Source organism: Pimephales promelas, chromosome 3 (assembly GCF_988280905.1).
Source record: "Pimephales promelas chromosome 3, fPimPro1.hap1.1, whole genome shotgun sequence".
Taxonomy (NCBI): Eukaryota; Metazoa; Chordata; class Actinopteri; order Cypriniformes; family Leuciscidae; genus Pimephales; species Pimephales promelas.
In genome coordinates, this window is record NC_142771.1 from 12,573,861 (window position 1) to 12,601,607 (window position 27,747).

The window sequence follows — 27,747 nt, forward strand, 5'->3', positions numbered from 1 at the left end:
ATTAGTGCACCCGTATTGTAAAGTGTTACCTAAAATTTTAACCCAACTTCAACTTTCACTTTCAACTGTACATTTTTTAATTACATTTTTAAACCAACATTTGGGTTTGTCCATTTTTGACTCAAATTTGGGTTGAAATAACCCAGCATTTTTTAGAGTGAAGGATAACAAATTAGCATTATTATCTAGCCTCTGACTGCTGACTTACTACAATTTGATATTAACTAGTATACTGTAACTGCCTCTGTTTGCTCCTCTGCACTCTTCTTTTTGACTGACATGCCTTTAATTTCTTCTTTAATGGTGGAAATTCAAGTATTGTAATGTCCAATGATAAAGATCTTTCAGATAGTTTGATAAGAGTTTCTGCATTGCAGTTGCATTTGAATTAACTCGCAAAAAAAGTTTTTAAATTTGAGCCGTGGCCCAGCAGCCATACTGTATTATTATTATAAACATTAAACAATATTATCAACAAAAAATTTACATTTTGGATTCACACTTTGGGATTTAAAGTGCCCCTATTATATATTTTTTAAATATTACATTCCATGCAGTGTGTAATACAGCTGTTTGTGAATGTAAAGGTCTGCAAAGTTTTAAAGATCAAAGTGCACGACAAATAAAGTTAGAATTGTAAAAGAAATAATTGATTCTGAACTACCTGAAACAAATTGTCAGCAATTCCAGTCTTACTTCCTGTCACAAACATATGTAACCAACTCTCGGAACTTTCCTAACATTAGAAGTTGACATCAGTGGAAAAAAACAACAACAAAAAACCTATATAGATATTTTTAACAAGCAACGGCCATCAAACTACAACTGAAAGCTAGTATCATTATGGAGAGTTTTGCTCATGCATTTACATTTTCCCAGACGAACATTTATAGTTATAGTTATCATTGTTAAATAAAACTAAATGAAATTGGCATTAACATTGGTTCAATTCGTTTTTACATTGTAAATGGGAAATGAGATAAAATGATCTCTGAAATGAGGAAATGAAAGGGACACAGCACTTCCTCAGCATGATGAGCTCATTTTAATGAGATCATTCACTGCACTGACACACTGCCGTTCTCAGACCTCCCTATAAATAAATGCACATCTAATATACTCCCTTCTTTAATACACCTCCCAACATGCACCTTCCCTGTCTCTTTCTCACCGTGATGCCCTTCTAATGCCACTCTCTCATGGGAATGTCCTTAAAACTCACCCAACACCCACAGTGTGATAAATGTGAGCCCTTGAATCCATTACCACGCAAACAGTCCATATAATTGCTATGCCGCTACTGCAGGACATTATGCATGCTTTAAAATCTGTGCAGCAACATCTAAAACTTCAGTAAAGGTACGAAGAAAGAGCTATGCTTAAAATGGAGACACTGCATTACTGGAAAGACACTGAACAATTTAGTTTAGCAACCTATTATGGTAATGAAATCTATTTTTAATGTTCAATACTGAAAGTCCAGAGACATAATATAATAAATATGGGATTTGGCTAACAACTCATGTGAAACCTGGATTTATGCTTGTGACCATTAGCCTACAATTACAAATATACAGAACGTACTGGTATGTGAACTTTTCTACAAAAGTATACCGATCATTATGAGTGATTTTTTTTTTCATTGCAAGTTCACCGTTTACTGAGATGAAAGGTGATTATTAAGGCCTGCTGACATCATCTATTGGCAGTGATTTTGCCAAAAAAACATTGCTGGTTTTGGTTGAATAGACCGAATTTTGGTCATTTTGGCAGAATGTTTGCAATTGAGAAATCCAGTGTATTCCCAAAACACAACGCTGAGGTTGACCACCACGTTTTAATGGCTAGCATCCCTGGACTCTGGAAGTCAGCCAGTATGGTTATGCGCTTTAAAAGTTTGATTTCAGTCACACTACAACATTAATTTGCCTTAAAAAGTCATGTGCAAACGTTAAACGTGGTGTGAATGGGCCTTAAGAGCGTGCTGTCACTTTAAATGCTCCTTAAAGTCTGGTAGATTCTGATTGGCTGACAAATATTTTTACCATTGAAAAAAAAGCTCTGAAAGTAATTTCAACAATATTGTTTCTCAGTAGTTATCGTTATTATTACAACTTTATTCGCTTATAGTTATCCTAGGTGTGAATGATTTTTTTTTTTCAGCTGATGAAGCATAAAAATATAAACAGCCAATCAGAATCCACCTGACTTTAAAGAGCTGGAGCATTTAAAGGGATAGTTCACTTTGATATTACTTTTTGATATGTTTTAGCTTACCTCAAGGTTATCTGAGATGTAGGTGTCTTTGTTTCCACAGCATTTTCAATTTTGACATTTTTTGGTCTAACCGTTGTTGTCTGTCAGTCATATAATGCAGTTTTAGGGGGTCCACCTCAAAGAGCATGCACAGAGAAGTCCAAATTAAACATGATTTAATGACTTGTAAATGTAAGTACACGTTGATGGCCTAAGACACGAAACGAGCGGTTTGTGTGAGAAAACGAACAGTATTTATATAGTTTTTACCTCTTGTTAACAGCCGTCGAACTGATCTGAATCAGATGTTACGCCGGAAGTGATCTCTCGCGCGTCTACGTCACGCATTGTTTACACGGAGATTTCGGAAGTTTTACCTTTCACTAAATATATTTAAATATATTGAAATCGTCTTCCATTGTGATTTCCCGTATATCTAAGTATGTTTAGTGAAAGGTAAAACTTCCAAAATCTTTGTGTAAACAATGCGTGAATTAGACACACGAGAGATCACTTCCGACGGCTGTTAACAAGAGGTAAAAACAATATAAATACTGTTCGTTTTCTCACACAAACCACTCGTTTCATGTCTTAGGCCATCAATGTGTACTTACATTTACGAGTCATTAAATCATGTTTAATTTGGACTTCTCTGTGCATGCTCTTTGAGGTGGACCCCCTAAAACTGCATTACAGACAACACCGGTTTGACCGAAAAATGTCAAAATTGAAAATGCTGTGGAAACAAAGACACCTACATCTTGGATGCCCTTAAGGTAAGCTAAAACATACCAAAGATTAATTTCAAAGTGAACTATCCCTTTAAAGCAACAAACAACATGACCAGTGTTGCCAAGTCCGTGGTTTTCTGTGGAATTGGGCTAAGTTACACTGTTGTCGCGGGTTGTTTTTTTTAAAAAAGGTTATCTCTCTTGGTGTGAAGTTTACCGCATTTTAGTGAAATGTGGACAACTTTCCCGGCCTGTAAACTAGTCTTGATGTTAAAACAAAAAGTTTACGAACATGCAGCTATCCATGCTAATCAGGTAGTGCCAGGGTATTAGCATGTGATAGATAACATCACTGTTCATAACATAACACCCAAACTGATAATTAATTCAACAACAACAAAGGCTGGGGTTGTAACGTCACTAAAAAATGTGAAGGCTACTTTATCATAGCGAAATGTCAAGCGTAAACTGAGGTGTGAAGTCGCTGGGTGTGACCGTTCCCCTCCCCTCACTCACAAATCCACAGCCGGCCCCTGACAGGACAGATTTCCCGTCTCTCTCTCACTCTCCGAGCTGTTGTCCTTATTTGGCCTTGGTCGGTTAGAGTGTGTGGTTGTGTGTGAATCGAGAACAGAGAATTTCCTCCTGACTGTGACTCACTGCTCCTCTGACTCACGCGCATGCTAACACAAACACTGCGCAACCATGGCGACGGCGACTGCCGCCCTCTCTCGGGCCGTCTGCACTGCAGCTGCCCTTCGCTGCCTACAAAAGATAAGGTTATTGAAGTATTATTATACCGTGGTAATAATACTATTGAGCGACGTAGATTCAGGGATGGGCAGTATTTCAGATACAGGTATTTAAAATACGTATTTGAAATACAAAATACAATTTTGTATTTTAAAGCCATTGGGGGGAAAAAATGTAATGTCATGTAAATACATTTATGAACACTTTTTGCCTGTCAACCTCTTAATCATGGTAGGCCTACTTATTTCGTGCATCAACTAGTTCAGACACGCCCCCTCATGTGAGCTGCAGCACTGGATCAGCGATCTTTCTGGAATAAGGTGAGGATGTCATGATCAATTCTACTTGTTGATTAAAGTTAAATTATTATTCAGATTTGCCTTCAGTTAACATGAAATATTAAAAGAGCACAGACAAGTGTGAAAATAGCGTTAGCCAATCAGTCTTGATCAGTCGTTGTATCAACAGCTTGTCAAATGTGTTTAAAGCATTACTGCATGTTAGGGCTGGGTGATATGACACTACATAAGCGATGATATAAAGTGTGAATCGATGGAACATTTTCTAAATCGTTTACATTGGCCTATTTGTGGGGTAAGCAAATTTCTCCGTGCAGCTTTTAGTGTGGGCAGGAATTACGGGAACGTTGGAGTGGGAAAAAAAGCACTGATGACCACAAACATCTTCAGATTTTAGTTTTATTCATAAAAAAATAGTATATAGTGAATAGTAAAAGTAAATATAGTAATTATAATAAAATAGTAAATATCGATAAATAGATAAAGTATTGGGACTGTCAAAGTATAAAGTAAGTGTTACTTTTTTAATGCAAACAGATTCATTTTTTATTGACCTTATTATGCTTTATTTCCATCTTTTGATTTTATTATTGTTTATCCTTATGTACACCCTGGTTGTATTTGTGTGTGTGTGTATATATATATATATATATATATATATACATTTATTTATATAAATGTGTGTGTAGTATATATATATATATATATATATATAGTTTACTTTCAAAAATATAATTCATGTATTTTTATTCAAAAAATAAAGGCTTGTTAAACATTTCGAAATAATTAATTATTAATGTAACTAAACTATTAACTTTCTATATATTCAGTAATTGAATAAATTATGTAACTTAATAAAAATCTATAATTTATATATTTATAATTATATTATTTTAATTGTAAACGAAAAATTCCATAACACTTCTCAAGCAAAGCATTTAAAATGATAAAATAATTCTTAAAAAATAAAATAAAGTATATGGACATTTTGTGGGTCATCATGTCTATAATGATGACCTATGTGAGGACCACATGCACCAGCTAACAAACACCAGCTGGATAAAAGGCACTGTTGGTGAAGACAGTGTTTGAGATATAGACATTTGATCTGATGCACCAACATCAGACATGTTTAAGTCTGCTCAACTGTCAAATACTCTTTATTGGGTTGACTTTATGGATTGTGTGTGTCCAAACAAATGTTGCTGTGAAGGTTTTTGCCCTATTCAGTCAAAGCCTCCAGTAATGCATTACACTTCCAGACAAGCATGACAGTAAACTGCGTTTTTACGGTTCTTGCCGCCGGTCCTTCTGGTTATGCAGACTTTACAACTTTCTGCACCATTCTGAAGTGTTTTAAGGAATTATGAGGCATTTATTTTGTTCAGCAAGAGACATAAAATCCCTGTTAGGCACACATGCTGACTTGTAATGGGCAAGTTGATCGTCTTTTCATTGCATGCTAAATTTAAAAAAAAAAATGACAAAAAGGTTCATTGTTCAAAAACTCACTATAAAATTTTTAAGTAGCCTACAATCAACTTGAGTGTTTAAGTAATTTCAACTCAAAAACCGAGTTTAATCATGTATAAGTTATTAAAAAAGGTTAAAAAAATGCTTATTTTATTTTGAAAACACGTTGTCATATCTTATTGATCTCATATACACTGTAAAACATTTTAAGCGACACGAGATGTGGTCTTGTTTTACCAGTCTGTCTGCGAAGTCCACTTTGAGATCAGTCATTTTCATCTGATTATATTGCTCAGGTTTTTGAAGCTGGTCTTCTTCAGTGCAAACAGACACTCCCGTCTCTAATCTAAAGACTGAAAGATCCGCTCAAATATCCTTTATGGCTCATATGGGTGTCATCACGTTGGGCACGTTTTCCTGTGCCCGTCTCGGACTAAGTGAACGTCTAGAACGAAAAGCCTGTGTGAATGGAGGAGTGTTTGTGGGATCTACAAAGTACAAAATTAACGTGAATCATTGTTGATTACATCATTAGTGGTGTTATACAAGCATAAATTGCTCATAATTGTGGTTAGGAACTGTAAAAAAAAAGATATGATCGATAAGTCATGACAACGTTTGTTATTCCATTACTTTAACTCAAATAATGCAATTACAACTTAATATTTTCAACTTGATTCGACTAGGCAAGATTTAAAAAGTTAAAATGTCTCAAATGCATCATACTTGAATATATTTTACAGTGATTGGTTACTTTTGAAATGTAACCGCCTAGCAATCCCACTCAACACCCCGGCAACACAACAAAACATCAGAACACCTTAGCAACGGCATACAGCATCATGGCAGTACGCATCACTCAATCCAGAATCCAGTTAGATGTGGCATATAGCCTATATTTCGGAATATATTTGTTAAATTAACTGTATGATTGACTTTATTTGGTTCAGTAGCCTAAAGGAAGGTTATTAAAAAAAACATGCTAAAATTTCAGTTACTATTTATTTAAGTGATATGCCATTAATTATAAAAGTTAGACCAAGAGAACACATTTTGTTTGAAATAACACTGTATATTCTGGCAAATGAGTGATAAACTGATAGATTAAGGCTGATATTTGGCCATTTTGTGATGATCAGCATTTGCTTCGCCTTTTCACAGACTGTGATGACATGTTTCCAGTTATATCAACATCGGAAGAAACGTTCATATTTTTAAACATTTTTTACACATTAATAATGCTATATATATATAGTGTTATATTACATTATCAGTAAATCCTGCGGAGGTGTTTTTCACACAACGGCTGCCAGAACCCAGAACCCAGGAGATGTGAAACTGAACGTGTTAAGTTAGTCATTTACAAAAAAAGCTTTATAAAACATAACCACAGCAAATCTTATTCGGAATGTAAGCGTCACGCTTTATTGAAAAAAATAATACTAATATGAATATTTCTGATAGGAGATGATTTCCCATTAGTGCTCAATGGCGGCACAGGAAAGAAAACAACAGGATCTACTTCACTACATTAATACTAAATTGCAAACATGGAATGCATCATGAATTATTAAGATGAATAATAGTAATGCTGATGCTGTATATCACAATATGTGTGCCGTAAATGCATATAGCGCTCTCTTAAAAGCTTTTAAGATTGTCTGCATTGTTAACAGTACCTAAATAAATCCTATATATCCCAATCAGCCGTGTCTGAGTCAGTAATGTGTATATCCAGCTGTCTTCATGCAGAAAGTTCAGCATCAATACTGCTGCATCTGTTCCTCAAACTCTGTAGATAAGATATACGTTGCTCTTTATCGTTTTACGAGGTTTATTACTTTTATTCCTAAACCGATTCGGTGTCTTGCATGCCATCTGCCTTGTCAGTATCCATCCATGTCCCAGAATGCACCAGTATGAAGCAATGACTCTTTGTGGCATATTTTGCAACTTTGCACGTGTTCAATTCAAACGTTTCACTCCTGCAGTCTGTAAGACAGTGGTGTGTGTTGTAATGTTCCCTCTGGTGGTTGAACATGTCACACTATATTTTGACTTCTTTACCAAATGACGTAGAGTGCACCGCCCTCTGGTGATGAAGAAGAGAAGTGCAATTCCCTTTCAAATTCCCGTTTGTGGGTCACTCCTGTTTCTTTCTTCCTCTCAGTAAATTCATTCAGTTGATTTCCAACAGTGGCACGTCCCTTCAAAACAATCCAAAAGCATAAGACATCAGCTGATCGGGTTGATTATAGGTTGTGTCTTTGGCAAAAGTACAGTTCTCATTCACTGATGATGATTCACATAAAACATGTACGACATAAAATGAGCTTCATTATTTTGGTTCTTCTACATGGGATGGGATGATTTCGTTCCCTCGAGTCCGTATGCTGTAGTCCATCCATATGCAGTCTCGTTTGGCTTTTGATATTCCACATTACTGTTAACACACTACCTGTTTGAAAACAAAATGACGCAGAAATCTCTCTATACGAACAGCCTGACCATCGCTTTTCCCTCTGCTGGCTTTCTAAGCCGTTTACAAGACAGAAATCCGATTGTGTAACTTACATTCTCCTCTCCGGGTGAGTTGTTCAACTTTTTATAGTTCAAGTTTTCATTTTTCTACAAAAATAGGTGCCTCTTTTTTTCCCATTAAAAGCAGTCACGTGTCCAGGGCGTTGAATGCAACACATATAGGGTTGGCGGGGGGCTGGGGGGTGTCACTGGGGTCTGGGAAGAGGATTCAAAAATTGCTGAAAATCTCGTGCTTCTTGTTCCAGTCCATCTGTGGCGCTCTCTTTCTGGCGCGCTTGGCGTGCGCTTTCTCTTTAGCCTCCGCCGCTGTGGGGCTCAAACACAGACCTGTTTCTTCAAACGGGTCGAGATGATGACTGCTGCTCTCCCTCGAGAACTGCAATACAGAAATACACACTTAACACATGGAGACGGCTGCAAAAAGCCTGAAAATGCACTTTTGTGCACTAAATGCACAATATATATATATATATATATATATATATATACACACACACACACACAAATATATATACATACACACATATATATACAGTATATATACACACACTGTACATATACAAATATATATATATATATATATATATATTTGGGGTGTAACGATAGACAAAACTGACGGTTCGGTTTTCCCACGGTTTTGACGTCTCGGTTCGGTTCAGTTTAGAAAGCTAAAATTGCTTTTTTGTTGTTGTTGTTTTTTAAACAGTGGTTTAATTAAAAATTGTCTTTGTCTTTAAATTAATTCAATTACAATTAAAAGGTTTCACAAGGATTTAAAAAAATCTGCTAATGCTATTTATATTTAGATATAATAATCAACACAACAAATTGTATGAAAACATGTAAACTGAACATAAGGCAGTTTTTGCATTAACTTTAGTTTTTACTCAAATTTGTTATTGAAATATATAATAATGTGGCGTGTTCGGTACGCAACGAGAGTATCGCGATTCGAATCGTGAGTTCTGTATCGCGGTTTTTCGGTTCAGTTCGAATATCGTTACACCCCTAATATATATATATACTGTATATATTAGGGCTGTCAAACGATTAATCACGATTAATCGCATCCAAAATAAAAGTTTGTGTGTACATAATATATGTGGGTGGACTGTGTATAATTATTATTTTAGTCCACCCACACAAAGTTTTATTTTGGATGCGATTAATCGTTTGACAGCCCTAATATATATATATATATATATATATATATATAGAGTGATCAAATGCTATTATAACCATTTTGTTTCATACCATGCCAAGTCTTTAGAGTATATTATTTAGTACAATTAATGCATATTTACAGATGTTATATATCTAATGTGAAAATGTGTTATCTTAAGGAGCTTTTTTAAAAATTAGCTGACGTAAAATGTGTTTTTGAATGTTTTGTTGAATGCATTAAATTAAACACACACACACACACAATTTAAATTCCATGGATGTTTAAATGTTCTTCATGGAACCATCAATGCCAATAAAGAACCTTTATATTGAAGAGTGAACATTAATTAACATTAATTGGAGATGCAGGGTTTGTTTTTGGTGAAAATGGTCACCTGTATGTTTGTGTCCTGACTGCTGCCGTCTGAGTATGTGGATCTCGAAGACGTCCCGTTCACGTGTGGGCTGGAGGAGCCGTTAGTTATGGACTCGTCAAAATCTGTTTTAAGAAGAATCAAAGCTCAGGTCACTGTTCATCGTGGCTGACGTCGAACATAAAAACAGCCATAAACATACGGTTTATCAATATATGGTGCATGTGGGAGAGAGACGCTGTGATGAGAAGACCATTGCGACAGCTGGAAACCTTGAGCTGAGCTGTGTGTAAAAGCAGGACGCACATCCGTGGCCTGTTCGGGCTAATCTGGGTCACCTGACACTCAAAGACCTGACGCAGAAGATTTACTGATCCGGGATGAAAAGCATGAAAATGATACAAAGAAAACAGTTGCTGGAAAGCAAGTGGATTGGGCTGGAACGACCTTCCAGTGGGCCGAATCAGGATCCTGCCAAATAACAATTATCCAAGAGATGTCAATAGCCTGTTTAAAGTGTTCGACTCAATTTAACTTTAATCTGAGCCACATGTCAGAAGCGGGACCGCTGGCTAACAGACATGGACAAGAGTTTCCAGAATGGCCTACAGCCCAGATTCTGATGCCTGTTCGCTTCTCGATAGTGAAGGGCCTTGAGAGGAAAAACCAAAAACAAAACAAAACCTCCCCCTCAAATCCCAGGAAGAGGAGGTCAAGGCTGCACATACTAAACTGAATATGAAGAACCACCATTAATAATAATACTTGATCATCAAATCATCATATTAGAGTGATTTCTGAAGGATCATGTGACACTGAAGACTGGAGTAATGATGCTGAAAATACATTTTACTATATATACACAGTTATTTTCAATTGTAATAATATTTCAAAAATATTAGTTTTTACTGTATTATATTTTGAAAAAATGAATGCAATCTTGGTGAGCATAAGAAATACCTTGAACTTTTAAAAAATAATATATATATATATATATCCATATATATACATATCAAGCTTGTACTCACTGGTAACAGAAACAAAGACAAAAAACATATAATTTCCCAAAGCTGATTGCTCACTAAAGCCCCACAACCATCATGTTTTCAGGCCATTTCAAGTGTAATTCTGATGTGACAAAGTGGTAATATTATGGACGCGTATTGCATTCACTTACGGGAAAAAAATTCTACACTGTTTTTAATTAACGAGTTCATTATGTTAGAAGTACGAGATATTTTTCATGAAAATAGAATTTGCTCTGTTTTTCTGAATTAACGAGTTAATTATCTCAGAATTATGAGATACATTTTTCTCGGAAAACATTTTTTCACTCGTTTTTATGAATTAATGAGTTACTCATAATTTTGAGATAATTAAGAGATAATTTGAGATAATAAGTCATTATTTCAGAAAAACTGAGCAAAATTTTTTTTCCATGAAAAAATATCTTGTAATTCTGAGATAATTAACTCGTTAATTCAGAAAAACAGAGTAGATTTTTTTCTTCAAGTGAATGCAATACGCTTCCGTATAATATTTAGGTGACCGAGATGTTTAGTAGTCTGTGTTGTTTATGGGTATGACCTGTATGTTTACTGTACCTGGCTGCAAGATAAGTTTCCCTTAGGGGAAAATAAACTGAAACTGAACTGAACTGAACTGACATTTTTAATTAGTATTTACATTAACTCATTGACTCATTCTCCATTGCCTCCCACTAACCCACCGCACACTTTAGGGCAGTGATCTCAAACTCAATTCCTGGAGGGCCACATGCAGCTCTGCACAGTTTAGCTCCAAACAGCTCCAGCTCACACCTGTAAGGCAGTTTCTAGTAATCCTGAAGACCTTAATTACTCAGTGGATCTGGATCAGGTGTGTTTGATTAGGGTTGGACTTGGAGCAAAACTGTGCAGAGCTGTGGCCCTCCAGGAATTGAGTTTGAGATCACTGCAAAACAGGGTCAATGGGATCAGGGGAGGCAAGAGAGACGCAGCGTCCCACTGTGACTTTACCTGCAGGTGTCACTGTTGGACACCGTTACTTTATCATGACTTTTACCCTTTCTAATTTATAACATTTTGTATTATTGGCGTTTTATTTTTTTAATGTGGATTTTCTCCTCCAGTTTTTATTTTCGAGGAGACACCTTCTCCCTTGCCTCCTCCTCCTCCTCGGAGGACACGCCCCTGATGTACAGACACGCTTGCCTTCGCAGCTCATGAATGTTCATTTCTGGGTGAACGATCCTCAGTGAGTTCTTCAACCGTACCTTTGACATGGATGGTGGTGGGGGTGATGCCCATCTTCTTGAAATGCTCATCTGTCTCTGGATCCACCACTAGCAGACGCGTCTCGTTACCACCGTTCTTGATGAAGGCCACAACTTCAGCATGTCTCATGTTTTCAATGTTCACTCCATTCACCTGCAGTTTTAATACAGCAAGAGTTAGGACTTCACAACTGAACAGCTAGAGTGTCTATACAACAATATTAACATTTCCTTTTTCTTTTACCATGTGTTTTACCATATTCATATTATACAATATTTATTTTGTACTACAATGAACTTCACACAATACAATGACATCAGTTTCATGGTAGCATCCAAAAACTGTGGTATTACTATGGTAACATGTCCAAAACAACTTTTAAATTGTTTTGTATATGTTGAATTATACATATAAGACATAACTGCATACATATACTATAAAGTTATAAGTATACTATAGTTTATATACTTTATATATATATATAATTTATATAAATAGTTATATAAATATATAGTAGTTTAATTTAGTAGTCATTAATTATATACGATAATTATATGTTTATATTATATACATAGTCATAATTATACATAGTCGATAATTATACACATATACACACAACCACAATTTTTATATATATATATATATGTGTGTGTGTGTGTGTGTGTTTGTAATTTATATTTTAACTAGCTCTATTATAAATGTGTCAATTATTTAAAATAAATAAATGAATAATAAATAAATAAAACATTGTACAATCATGATGATTTCATGTAATATTTGATTACCACATATATAAACAAATGATCTGAATGGTACCTTTAAGTACTTCATCGTGGTATAGAAAAACTAAATATTATTTTCCAAGGGACATTTTAATGGTAATTTCGTGGTGCATTATTTTTGACTCTCTTAAAAGAGAGAAGAGTGACAGTGATGACCTATAAACACCATTCATCGATAGATTATTCTGGGGTGAATCTTCACTTCTGCCTCAGTGACTTTAATCACACGTAAAAGCTTTATTTATCCCATGATAAACCCCTTCAGTCATTTTTGCCTTATAGCACCCTGCTCCTGGTTGCTTAGCAACATGTTCTGTGGTAGAATTAAGTTCCCAACCGGTCGAGCAGAGGAGGGATGGCGAACACATTTTACCGAAATTACAACCAAATCAATCAAAACAAAAACAAGGGCACGAGAGCGGCCCGCGAGCGCTCTCCTTCTGCTGAAGGTGATTTAATCTGAGTGTTTGTCCTGAGGACAGATGGGCCGTGTGCTTTATTCAACTGAACACCATCAAATATTGAAGCCTGTTGCTGTGGCCGTGTGGGTTTCAGGTATCAGTGTCCTGAGGGACGTGCTTCTCAAAACTGAAGGGGGCAGGACTCGCACTCTTTTACTGAGGCTGCAAACAAATGCAAGATGGAGAGAACGTTTAACTGAACGGCGGAAATTAAGACTTTTTGCATTTGTTGCACTTTGGTGTCAAATTCTCAATTTATAGTAGCTATAATGCATCTGCATGTTTACTTTTTACAAAATATTCTCAGTAATGATTGTCATGTTATATATATATATATATATATATATACACTCACCGGCCACTTTATTAGGTACCCCATGCTAGTAACGGGTTGGACCCCCTTTTGCCTTCAGAACTGCCTCAATTCTTCGTGGCATAGATTAAACAAGGTGCTGGAAGCATTCCTCAGGGAGTTTGGTCCATATTGACATGATGACATCCCACAGTTGCCGCAGATTTGTCGGCTGCACATCCATGATGCGAATCTCCCGTTCCACCACATCCCAAAGATGCTCTATTGGATTGAGATCTGGTGACTGTGGAGGCCATTTGAGTACAGCGAACTCATTGTCATGTTCAAGAAACCAGTCTGAGATGATTCCTGCTTTATGACATGGCGCATTATCCTGCTGAAAGTAGCCATCAGAAGTTGGGTACATTGTGGTCATAAAGGGATGGACATGGTCAGCAACAATACTCAGGTAGGCTGTGGCGTTGCAACGATGCTCAATTGGTACCAAGGGGCCCAAAGAGTGCCAAGAAAATATTCCCCACACCATGACACCACCACCACCAGCCTGAACCGTTGATACAAGGCAGGATGGATCCATGCTTTCATGTTGTAGACGCCAAATTCTGACCCTACCATCCGAATGTCGCAGCAGAAATCGAGACTCATCAGACCAGGCAACGTTTTTCCAATCTTCTATTGTCCAACTTCGATGAGCTTGTGCAAATTGTAGCCTCAGTTTCCTGTTCTTAGCTGAAAGGAGTGGCACCCGGTGTGGTCTTCTGCTGCTGTAGCCCATCTGCCTCAAAGTTCGACGTACTGTGCGTTCAGAGATGCTCTTCTGCCCACCTTGGTTGTAACGGGTGGTTATTTGAGTCACTGTTGCCCTTCTATCAGCTCGAACCAGTCTGGCCATTCTCCTCTGACCTCTGGCATCAACAAGGCATTTCCGCCCACAGAACTGCCGCTCACTGGATGTTTTTTCTTTTTCGGACCATTCTCTGTAAACCCTAGAGATGGTTGTGCGTGAAAATCCCAGTAGATTAGCAGTTTCTGAAATACTCAGACCAGCCCTTCTGGCACCAACAATCATGCCACGTTCAAAGTCACTCAAATCACCTTTCTTCCCCATACTGATGCTCGGTTTGAACTGCAGGAGATTGTCTTGACCATGTCTACATGCCTAAATGCACTGAGTTGCCGCCATGTGATTGGCTGCTTAGAAATTAAGTGTTAACGAGCAGTTGGACAGGTGTACCTAATAAAGTGGCCGGTGAGTGTATATATATATATATGTTATATATATAATTCCACATTACTCCAGTCTTCAGTGTCACATGATCTTTCAGAAATCATACTAATATATAATTATAATATTTTTCTAATATTTATTTAATATATATTTAAAATATAATATTTTTTATATAATATTTTTAATAATGATCATATTTTTTTTAGTCCTGGGCAACAAATAATCGCATCCAAAATTAAAGTTTGTGTTTGCATATAAAAAATTCACACACATGCATGTATATTTTTAAGAAAAAATGTGTTTTTAATATATGAAATATTAATATTTAATATAAATTATGTATAAATATTTCTTAAATATATACATGCATTTGTGTATAGTTTTATATATACAAAATAATTATACACATACACATTAAATACACAAAATAATTATACACGCCCTAATTTTATAACCTATGATTTTCTGATGTATAAAATGTTAATAAAAGAACAGTATTTATTATGTAAACAATATACCGTTTGTAACAATATATTCTACCGTTTAAAAGTTTGAGGTCAGTCATTTTTTACTTCTTTTTTCAAATGAATTAATATTTTTATTCAGCAAGGATGTATGAAATTTATAAAAAGTGATTGTAAAGATTTCTATTGTTAGAAAAGATTTCTATTTTGAATAAATGCTGTTCTCTAACTTTTTATTACTTTTTTTTATATTTATATACAGATGTCCAAAATTTTATTTATTTCAGTAATTCAACTTAAAAGGTGAAACCAATATATTATATAGAATCATTACATACAAAGCAAGATATTTCAAGCCTTTATTTGTTATCATTTTTATGATTATGGCTTACTGCTTATCAAAACCTTTTCACAATATTCTAATTATGACTTTGGGGTTTTGATAAGCAGTAAGCCATAATCATCAAAATTAGAAAAAATAAAGGCTTGAAATATCTCACTTTGCATGTAATGAGTCTATATAATATATTAGTTTCACCTTTTAAGTTGAATTACTGAAATAAATTAACTTTTGAATGATATTCAATTTTTTCGAGTTTCACCTGTGTGTGTGTGTGTGTGTGTGTGTGTGTGTGTGTGTGTGTGTGTATATATATATATATATTAATACACACAAACACACACCAAAATATCTAAATATATTATATATAAAATATACATATATTATTTATATAAATGTTATATTATAAACAAAATAATGCTTATTTTAATAAAAAAGTTTACATAAACATATGTATACATATTTATTTAGCAGCATTATCTTGAGGCATTTTTCTGATAAAATCATACATTAGGGTTTCATGAGATTCACCTATTGATGATTTCAATAACGAGGGAAATGTCTGTAAAACAATGAGCGATGTTTTTATTATTTTCATCACCAGTAGGTTTTCCTTAAATACAAACTAGCACATTCTAATTTCATAATGGTTCATCATTTGCACACAGCAATGAATAGATATAGCTAATGTGTTTAATGAGCACTACATCACGAGGTTCACGAGTTAATGAAGCCTATGAGAACACTGCATTTATTTCTGTGACAAATTGACAATACAGGATGTTTTCAGCTCTGCCGATCGATCTCGAATGTAAGTTTCAACATGTTTATTTTGCTTGACTCAGTCTTTCAAGAACAGAAATATTTTAGTGCGAGTCATCATATCACATGCCGCCCACATGCATTCGAATGTGATGGTTGGTCTGTGTGTGCGAGTGTGAATGTAGAGGTGAATTTAGAAAATGTGGGTGTATCTGGCATCATAAAGATGTATATTGATGCATGTGTGTAAATTACAGAATTATGAGAGAGCTTCAAGCTACTTAAAGTCCCCCTGTGGTGAAAATCATAATTTAAAGATTATACGTCTAAGCAGTGTTTTTAATATGCTTTAAGACAAACCATGTGTAAATTCGACACCATTGCTGAATATTTTCTCCTTAAAACTGCATTAAAACAAAGACAGTCTCAAAAACTGGTGTTTCTGACGTCATAAACGATCTTGTAACCAATCAGGTCAACGTTTGTTCGTCAACGAGTGGATCTGTGAGCTGCAGGCGGGGCTAATTTGCATATTCATAGAGCCGCGTATACTAAATGAGGCAAGGTTGTCGAGTTACATTCAAGCTATTTTATTTTAGGGCATAAATAATTATTCCCAAGGATAAAACGTCAAAATATGTCATTTTGGTGATGAAATATGAGTTTTAATGGGATAAAGTGATTTACTACATGAATTCGCTTTAGCAGATTCAGAATGATTCGTGTCTCACCTCTATGAGTCTGTCCTGCGGTTTGAGTCCGGCGCGGTCAGCGGGCGACCCGGGGTCCAGAGCTCGTATGTACTGACCCGGCCTGGACTTCTCACTGTGCAGATTAAAGCCGTAACCCGCCTCAGACCGAACCAGGAAACACAGTCTCGGTACAAACTCAGATGGGTCCCGTGTCGAGGACTCCGGTGAGGGCTGAAGCTCCTGTGACAGGGGAAATAAACACTCTTAGGGCGTGTGTTCACACATGGTTTGTTTGGGTTAAAACGAACTCTGGTGCGATTGTCAGTGCGTTTCACGCTGCCTCTGAACCCTGGTGCCACCTAACAAGTGGACTCAAACAGCTGAAGAGAGGGGACTCTGAAATATGAAATATGAACGCAACACGGACCACAGTCAGACATGTAAACGACTCAAAAACACGCAGCTGGTCTTCGTTTGTGTGTGAGTGTGTCGCTGTTTTACATTTTAGAAGCTCTTCACGAGTTCTCAGCTGGTCAAAATACCATTATATGTAGCTACGCACATACAACGAGCGCATTTAGCCCAGCACGCAGCATTGTTTTGGATGTTCGGTAAGTTTAGTCTCGAAACATACATAATAAAAGCTGACAAATCAGGTTGTGCGATATCCCTATGCCTTTAGGTTTGGTGTTAAAATGCCAATGTGAACGCTAAGCGGACTAGGACTAAAATGTTTTCGTGTTTTTTGTCTGGCTCAAGCGAACCACACTACAAATGTGAACATACTCTTACAAAGAAACCTAAAGTTAAATATTAAACTTCTTTATTTATTTTTTAAATGACCAATCGTTTCGCTTGATAAGACCCTTATTCATCGTCTGGTGTCGTTTAAAGCTGCACTGAAAATCTCTTTTGGACCTTGAACCATTTGGACCCCATTATATGGAGAAAAATGCTTGAAATGTTTTCATCAAAAACTTTTTTTTAAAGCGAACTACTCCTTTAAATGTAAAAATTCAGTTTAATATGGAGGTTCAAAACACAGACTCTGAGCAGATGGCAGATGAAAGTCAGCATCTGACCAAATCGAAAGGGAAATGTCCCAGTTCGTGTGTAAAGAAAAGATGTTTGCTCTATTTAATAAGAAAAAAATGCAGCACTCGTGTGAATGCAAAATAGGAAAACATCATTTAAAACCAAGGAACATCTACGAGGTGAATCTAATGGGGATTCAAGAGGCACTAATGACAGTGAAGGTCAAAGGTCAAGGTCCATTAAGAACAGGAGTGTGTGATCCATTATGCCATTTCCTAAAGAGTGCCAGACGAATATGTATATTTCTTCTGCACACGCACAGTAAGAAATATACATATAATAATTGATATTTTATCTTTAAGGGTTAGCTAATTTAGCAAATGTCATGTGATCTATTTCAGTATGCTTGCAAATGACACTGTTTTTTACTGCACTACTCAACAACTACGTTTTAAGATCAACTTCCAGATGAACGTCTGTTTGTTATCTGACTGACAGGCGTGATTATCCGTCAATGGCAGGAAAGAGTTAAATGCTTAGTTTGATGCTCAAAGCCCTGTAGTTTTTATTATGGCAGGCAAAATATATAATGCAATGCTATACAATGATGATTGAGAGATGAACAAATAAATGTTTCTCAAAAGCCTGTTGAATCATATTTGATGGACATCATTTTAACATGATTTTTCTCAAAAGTGAAGTATGGATAGTCAAGTAAACTGAAGTTGCTTCAGTCCAGTAGGTGTTCATCTTGAATTATCACAAACAATGCAAAAGGTTATTCATAAAAAAACATTTCACGGCAGAAAGTCATGTGTTCTACGACCTGAAAGGGATTTATAATTATACGTAAAAGTATAAACTATCAATCGGATGACAGAAGGCATGTTGTAGATTGTGTACAAGATGATTTCAAGCCGTTTTGATCATATTGATAAATATGATACAGCATTCTTCGTAGGGCTAAGCGTGATCATTTCAGACAGGCGAACAGGAACACTTTATTCAGGAGCACACATCTGTCCCACCAACTCCACACAGCTGACCTCTGAGAGAACAACTACTGGTAGTGAGTTTGGGACGGGTGGGAGGAACAAGTATTTCTCTGTTCCCGACACTTTCACTCTATTGTGATTATGATTCTGAGCCATAAATAAACCTCCCAGCATTACAATATTTCCATCGTCACACCCCTCGGCTCTCCCTATAGCATTACACCCACTTCCTGTCACTCCGGGTCCTGAGGTTTCTGTTCCTGAACGCGGAGATGTGTGGGATGAGTACGGGGAGACACTCGGGAGAGCGGCACAAAGCATTCCTCAAACTTCCTGTCACAATAAGACGCAGCCTGTGTTTCAAAGCATGGCTTGTAAAATGATACAGACGCTTCTGAATTATTGACACTAGGACCTCTGGGATTTCTCTCACGTGACTATCTTTAACCTTTTCTGCTGGGGCTTCCATTGCAAAACACAACATGAATTATTACACAGTCATCCCTCAAACATGAGTTTTGAAGCTTTGAAACTCTACTGAATCAATAACAAGTAGGATTGAGAACCAAGAGCCTTTTTTATAGTCTGATTCGACAACAGATTACTCTAATTAATTGATTCTCTTGAAAATAAATCAACAACATACAGATAATAGAACAATATACAGTGCAAACCATGTAATCCGATTCCCAGACAAAATTACTCTAATGAGCCGGTTCGTTAAGTGAATCAAAAAAAAAAAAATTAAAATTAAGAACAGTTTAACTAGTGATGTCCAAATCTCAATCAAATGACTCTAATGAGCTGCTTCTTAAAGTGAATCAAAAACATTCAGAACTAGTGTAGTCCAAATCTCAATCAAATTACTCTAATGAGCCGGTTCTTAAAGTGAATCAAAAAGATTCAGAACAGTTTCACTAGTGAAGTCCAAATCTCAATCAAATGACTCTAATGAGCCGGATCTTAAAGTGAATCAAAACAATTCAGAACAGTTTAACTATAGCGAAGTCCAAATCTCAATCCAATTACTTTAATGAGCCGGTTCTTAAAGTGAATCAAAAAGATTCAGAACAGTTTCACTAGTGAAGTTCAAATCTCAATCAAATGACTCCATTGAGCTGGTTCTTAAAGTGAATCAAACACATTCAGTGCAGTTTAACTAGTGAAGTCCAAATCTCAATCAAATTACTCTTATGAGGCGGTTCTTAAAGTGAATCAAAAACATTCAGAAAAGTTTTAACTAGTGAAGTCCAAATCTCAATCAAATGACTCTTATGAGCCGGTTCTTAAAATGAATAAAAAATATTCAGAACAGTTTAACTAGTGAAGTCCAAATCTCAATCAAATGACTCCAATGAGCCAGTTCTTAAAGTGAATCAAAAACAATCAGAACAGTTTAACTAGTGAAGCCCAAATCTCAATCAAATGACTTTAATCAGCCGGTTCTTAAAGTGAATCAAAAAATTCAGTGCAGTTTAAATAGTGAAGTCCAAAATCTCAATCGAATGACTCTTATGAGGCGGTTCTTAAAGTGAATCAAAAACATTCAGAACAGTTTAACTAGTGAAGTCCAAAATCTCAATCAAATGACTCCAATGAGCCAGTTCTTAAAAGTGAATCAAAAACATTCAGAACAGAGTGAAGTCCAAATCTCAATCAAATGACTCCAATAAGCCGGTTCTTAAAGTGAATCAAAAAGATTCAGAACAGTTTAACTAGTGAAGTCCAAATCTCAATCAAATGACTCCAATGAGCCGGATCTTAAAGTGAATCAAAAACATGACTTTTCCAGGAGTATTTTATAAAATTAAATGAATAAAATGACTAAGTATTGCTGTTTAATCTATATTTCAGACCAATTAGACTGTGAAAAAGGCCAAAAATGAAATAAAAGGCCATGTAAACACTTTTTGGAATTGCATTTCTTCCCCCCCCCCAAATATTTATTCCTTTAAAGTACTAAACGTTAATGGCCCTAGCTAGAACCGTTTCTCATCCCTACTCGTGCTTCACGTGTCTTCACCGTCTCGCTTGTTCTTCTCACGTTTGTGGTGTGTTTGTGTAAGTTGCTGATGCCCCACACCCATGTTATCAGTCCAGCACAGACACACTCCACACGACAGCCGTTGACACGCGAGCGCGCGCCCCATGCCTCGCGGATCTGCAGACGGACACACTGACACGGGCGCTTCACCCCCAGCCGGAAACACAGGAGGGAGTCACACAGATCAGAGCAGGGAGGAGACTGGAAACACGCACACATCCTCTCATTTTCCCACATCATATGGATTTTCCTACATACAAAAAACGATCTGATACGGTGTCGTTGTTTTTTGTCCGAAACTCAACCATACTGACTTGTGACTTGCGTTAAGTTCTCAAAAATGACAATCATCCATCCTGAAACATGTTTCCCTTTAGCCCTATTCACAAGTAATCAGTTTCCCGAGCAGAAAACATCTACACACAGCGGTGTCGTGTTACGCCGCCCCCCTCGAAGCCGTGTGACCCCCAGCCAGCATGTTGAATCAATTACACCAAATTCCCGAACACTTGCGACACGACTTCCCCCTCCAAAAACATGTGTGGAGAGTGTAACATGCAGGTTTAAAGGGATAGTTCACTTTTGAAATACATGTTTGATATGTTTTCTCTTACCTCAAGGGCATCCAAGATGTAGGTGTCTTTGTTTCCACAGTATTTTAAATTTTGATATTTTTAGGCCAAACCGTTCTTGTCTGTCAGTCATATAATGGAGGTCTATGGTCACCACCTCAAAGAGCATGCACAGAGAAGTCCAAATTAAACATGATTGAATGACTCGAGGTAAAAACGATATAAATGCTGTTCGTTTTCTCACACAAACCACTCGTTTCATGTCTTAGGCCATCAATGTGTACTTACATTTATGAGTCATTAAATCATGTTTAATTTGGACTTCTCTGTGCATGCTTTTTGAGGTGGTGACCATAGACCTCCATTATATGACTGACAGACAAGAACGGTTTGACCTTAAAATATCAAAATTGAAAATACTGTGGAAACAAAGACGCCTACATCTTGGATGCCCTTGAGGTAAGATAAAACATACCAAAAAGTGAACTATCCCTTTAACACACTGTATGGGTCGTACACATGAAAGTAAAGATAAAACATGAGAGGATGTGGACTACAATACATTAAACGTTTTCAATATAATGCATTATGAAGGGAAATGATTGTAATACAACATATTATGTTCTTGTAATACAATTTAACCCATGTTACAATTTAAAATACTTGCCTATAACCATTCAGAGCGAAATGTTACACCCAAAATACCATGGGGGGATGACCTTTGACCTTTCCTCACAATCAGACTTTCCTCAGATTTGGTCATTTATAAAGTTCTACGCATCATCCACTCTTTGCATGTTTGTTTATTTGAATATTTTGTCAATATTGATCATGACTTCAGCTATCAGTAAGTTTTCTTGCATTATTTAAAGCCAACACACACAATTATGGAGATTTTCCTGAAAAATAAGCATAAAAAATACCAAAGTTTTGCAAATCTGTCATTGTGATTTTTTTATTTTTTTTGTGATAACATGTACATTATCGTTCAATAGTTGATCCATTGATCAAAAAGTGGTTTGAAAGAAATGCATAATGTTACAAAAGATTTCTATTGAACTTTTTTAAATTACGGTTTCCATAATAATGCTAAGCAGCACAAACGTTTTTAACATTGATAATAAAAATGATTCTTGAGCATCAAATCAGCATTATGATTTCTGAAGGATCATGTGACACTGAAGACTGCTGAAATATTCAAATAGAAAACAGATGGTAATAATATTTCACAATATTACTCTCAAATAAATGCAGCCTAGGTGAGCATTGAGACTCTTGTTAAATCTATAATTTAATAATTTGTGCATCAAAGGGTCACAAAATAATACACTGAAAAAGCATGTGTGTTTCTTTTAATGCATTATATTCTTTAAGCTTGTAACTATGAAGAGGTCATTATTCACAGGATCATAAAGCTGATTATAGATTGGCTTTATGTTGCATAATACACATAAGCTTCAGAAAGTGTTGGAAAAAGGTCTACTCTCAGAAAAAAAGGTACAAAAGCTGTCACTGGGGCTGTACCTTTAAAAAAGGTACACTTTTGTGCCCAAAGGCTGCATATTGGTACCTTAGTGGTACATATTAGCACCTAAAATGTACATATTAGTACCTAAATGTACATATTAGCACCTAAAATATACATATTAGGACCTAAAATGGACATATTAGCTCCTGAAATGGATATTTTAGCACCGAAAATAGACATATTAGTACCTAAAATATACATATTAGCTCCTGAAACGGACATATTATCACCTAAAATGTACTTAGCACCTAAAATGTACATATTAGTACCTAAATGTACATATCAGCACCTAAAATGTACATATCAGCACCTAAAATTTACATATTACCACCTAAAATGTACATATTAACACTTAAAATGTACATATTAGCACCCAAAAATGGACAAAAGTTTACCTTTTGAAAAGGTACAGCCCCAGTGACAGCTTTTGTACCTTTTTTTCTGAGAGTGTAGATAAGGTGATGTGACACTAGAGGTTGTGCAATCGCTTGTCCTAATGACAAACCTAATGTAACCTCTCATATGTGTGAAGAAGAAGAAGACATCATTACGCTCATCTCTTCTGTTGCGTCGGCTGTGTAGTGTGTGTGTGTGTGAGAGAGAGAGAGAGAGAGAGAGAGAGAGAGAGAGAGAAAGAGACACTCAACTGCTGCTCAACCTACGCAGTGTGACATCCAAGGTTACATCACATCACCGCTCTACATTCACACGCTCCATATATCCTCTGTGTGCGATCACTAAGTGTGTCAAGAATCTCTTCCAAGAGTTTCAGCCTCGGAACTGGCTTTTTTTAATCACTGGTGAAAATTTAACTGGCTTTTTTAAATCAGATACACAGGCACAAAATCAGACAGAACACAGAAGAGTTAATATTGAGGGTCACGCTGTCACAGATCTATTTTTAATGTTAAATTAATCTTAATATGCATACAAAAGTATCGTTAAACTTCACGTTATTATAAGTCTCTCTTTTTAGAAAAATGTAAAATACAGTAAAACAGAAATATTTATTACAATTTCAAATTAACTTTTCTATGTGAATATATTGTGAAATGTTATTTATCATCACTCCAGTCTTCAGTGTCACATGACCCTTCTCATGATTCTAATATGATGATTTGATGATCAAGAAACATATCTTATAATTTATCAATGTTGAAAAAGATTTTTTTGAAGGAAACCGTGATTTTTTTTAGAGGATTCTATGATGAATAGAAAGTTCAAAAGTATGAAAAGTATGTATATATTTATATATGTGCATTTTAATAACTCAAAAACGAACTAAAATATATTTTTTCTTTTTTTCAAAACTTTTAATTTTAGTTTCAGATACCCGATAAATTATAAAACTTGAAGCTTTTATAACCTGCCAGCACTAAACTAAACAAGGGAATGCCATTATTAGATGACAAAAAAGTCAAATATTTCTAAATAGTGCATTAACTTTATCAATACTAAAATTAAAATAAAAACGGTATGAACTGAAAATTCTAAAAAGCTAAAACCAACAATGATATAGAGAAAACAACTACTGAAAACAAACTACATTTAATTTATTTTTTAAATGCAAAAACTGCAGGCAGGCCAATGAGTGATACGTTGGGCGTCCCGCCATGGCATTTATTGCAGTCACATGACTGACGCGTTCAATGTGAAACCGGTCTGGACTGCGTTTCCCAAAAGCATCGTAAGTCAATCGTAGAACCACTGCCACCAATCAACATGGTGAAACGCAGTCCTGGTTAACGTCCTCAAAGAAGACACACACACACTGTCACTCTGGTTATTAATGATCCCAACAAACCCAGTAAAGTGGGATGAGGCATGCCTGTTGTGTCACACATCTGACCCTTCAATGGAATCTGCACCCCTCCCCCTCCCGAACCCCTCTTGCTCAAGAATGTTCCACGGATCCGCACATCTGGACGCGGCTGCCCCTCGCCTCACAGCGGGAACATGGGGGAGTAATGAGGACAAGAGGCCGCGAGGTACAGCGGTGAGCAGAAACACACAACCAAACCAGAACCAAACCAGAACTGATGTTTATAGCATCCGTTGTGTTACCAAAGCCTGTTCGCCCACTTAAAGGGATAGTGCACAAAAACAATGAACATTTACTCGCACTCATGTTGTTCCAAACCTGGCGACTTTCTTTTGTCTGTCTGTCAGTTCATCTATCTGGCTGTGCATCCACCCATCCATCCATCATCTGTGTATCCAGCCGTCTGTGTATCCATCCATCATCTATCCATCTGTGTATCCATCCATCTATCTGTGTCTCCATCCATCCATCCATCCATGTATCCATCCATCATCTATCCATCCATCCATCCGTGTATCCATCCATCCATCCATCCATCCATCCGTGTATCCATCCATCCATCCATCCGTGTATCCATCCATCCATCCATCCGTGTATCCATCCATCATCTATCCATCTGTGTATCCATCCATCCATTCGTGTCTCCATCCATCCTTCCGTGTATCCATCCATCCATCCATCCGTGTATCCATCCATCATCTATCCATCCATCCATCCGTGTATCCATCCATCCATCCATCCGTGTATCCATCCATCCTCTATCCATCTGTGTATCCATCCATCCATCCATCCATCCGTGTCTCCATCCATCCATCTGTGTATCCATCCATCATCTATCCATCCATCCATCCATCCGTGTATCCATCCATTCGTGTATCCATCCATCATCTATCCATCTGTGTCTCCATCCATCCATCTGTGTATCCATCCATCCATCCATCCGTGTATCCATCCATCATCTATCCATCCATCCGTGTATCCATCCATCCATCCATCCATCTGTGTGTCCATCCATCCATCCATCCATCTGTGTATCCATCCATCATCTATCCATCCATCCATCTGTGTATCCATCCATCTATCCATCCATCATCTATCCATCCGTGTATCCATCCATCATCTATCCATCCATCCGTGTATCCATCCATCATCTATCCATCCATCCATCCATCTGTGCATCCATCAATCCATCCATCATCTATCCATCTGTGTATCCATCCACCCATCCATCCATCTGTGTATCCATCCATCCATCCATCCATCTATCCATCTGTGTATCCATCCATCTGTGTATCCATCCATCCATCTGTGTATTCATCCATCCATCCATCATCAATCCTTCGGTGTATCCATCCATCCATCCAGCCATCCATCCATCCATCATCTATCCATCTGTGTATCCATCCATCCATCCATCAATCCTTCGGTGTATCCATCCATCCATCTGTGTATCCATCCATCCATCCATCCATCCATCCATCCATCTGTGTATCCATCCATCCATCTGTGTATCCATCCATCCATCCATCCATCCATCCATCTGTGTATCCATCCATCCATCTGTGTATCCATCCATCAATCGTTCAGTGTATCCTTCCATCCATCCATCCATGTATCCATCCATCATCTATCCATCCATGCATCCATCCATCCATCCACCCATCCGTGTATCCATCCATCAATCGTTCGGTGTATCCATCCATCCATCCATCCATCCATCCATCTGTGTATCCATCCATCAATCCTTTTGTGTATCCATTCATCCATCTGTCTGACTATCTGTCTGACTATCAGTCTGTCTGACTATCTATCTATCTATCTATCTATCTATCTATCTATCTATCTATCTATCTATCTATCTATTATATAGAATATGTATTTTATATAAATAATGAAAATAAAAATGGGGTCAATTTAGATTTCACGTTGACTTTAATTTCACCACTATCTCTGGTGCAAAAAACTAATAAAACTGTTAAACTAAACTAAACTTTACAAAGGTCTAGTTTCTGTTACACTTCAGGCTTCATAACTAACATATTCATCCAAGACAAACGAATCAAAACAGCAGAAAGCAGCCAAACTGTGACGAGTTGAACCGCAAACACTCACAGAAAACAAAAAACAATACTGGATCGCATAGGACTCATGTTTATAGGGTGAAGTTGCCTACCAGTGTGTTGAAATTGAAAGCATATAACTTTCTGTTAGTTTCCATGGAAATATGGAGCCAAAAATGCCTTTCAGAGCAGGTTTGGCTGGTACATGCCCACAGGGATATTAGCGATTCACTAATGAACCAACCACAACAAGTGAAGTTCAAGTATGCAGAGACATCACTTACACAAACACACACACATTGTGCACTGACTGTCATATGAACATTTACCTGCATGTCTGAGTTTTGCCTTTCTCATGATGCTTGCGTTTCAACACACCAAACAAGAATCAGCCACTTGTCTCGTGGACGTTAGTACACAGGTGATCTGTATGCCTATTACTATCTAGGCCACAGTTTATCCTCAACTCAAAATCAAGCACTCAAACATTCATTCGTATCATCTTTGTTTAGACAGATGTGTGATGCAGATGGCTTTATTTATGTCAGCGAAAAAAAAAAAAAAAAAAAAAACAGACAGGGGAAAAAATTTGAGAACCGGAGACTTTGGGATCTGTTTCGATCTTGAGTTCAAAACATCACAAGCTTGTGTGGAAGTAGGTCAGTCCAGCAGCGCTCCAGAGCTCACGTTCTCTGACCCAGATGCCTGTCAACACCTCAGGACAGGCTAAGTGTGCTTAACTTTCTTACACAGCCTTGTTCAACTGCATGAACTTTGCTTGG

General features: G+C 36.8%; 1 protein-coding gene across 1 annotated transcript in view; it reads right to left on the minus strand.

Moving 5' to 3' along the window:
- Positions 1–6,818: 6,818 nt before the first annotated feature.
- LOC120473102 (Na(+)/H(+) exchange regulatory cofactor NHE-RF2) overlaps positions 6,819–27,747 on the minus strand; it is a 28,445-nt gene continuing 7,516 nt past the window's right edge. Inside the window, exons 3-6 of the mRNA XM_039662765.2 lie at positions 16,949–17,149; positions 11,867–12,020; positions 9,613–9,716; positions 6,819–8,429 (exon numbers count right to left, since the gene is read on the minus strand). Of these exons, the coding sequence (XP_039518699.2) occupies positions 8,262–8,429; positions 9,613–9,716; positions 11,867–12,020; positions 16,949–17,149 (627 nt within the window). The 3' untranslated portion in view covers positions 6,819–8,261. The remainder of the gene's footprint in view (positions 8,430–9,612; positions 9,717–11,866; positions 12,021–16,948; positions 17,150–27,747) is intronic.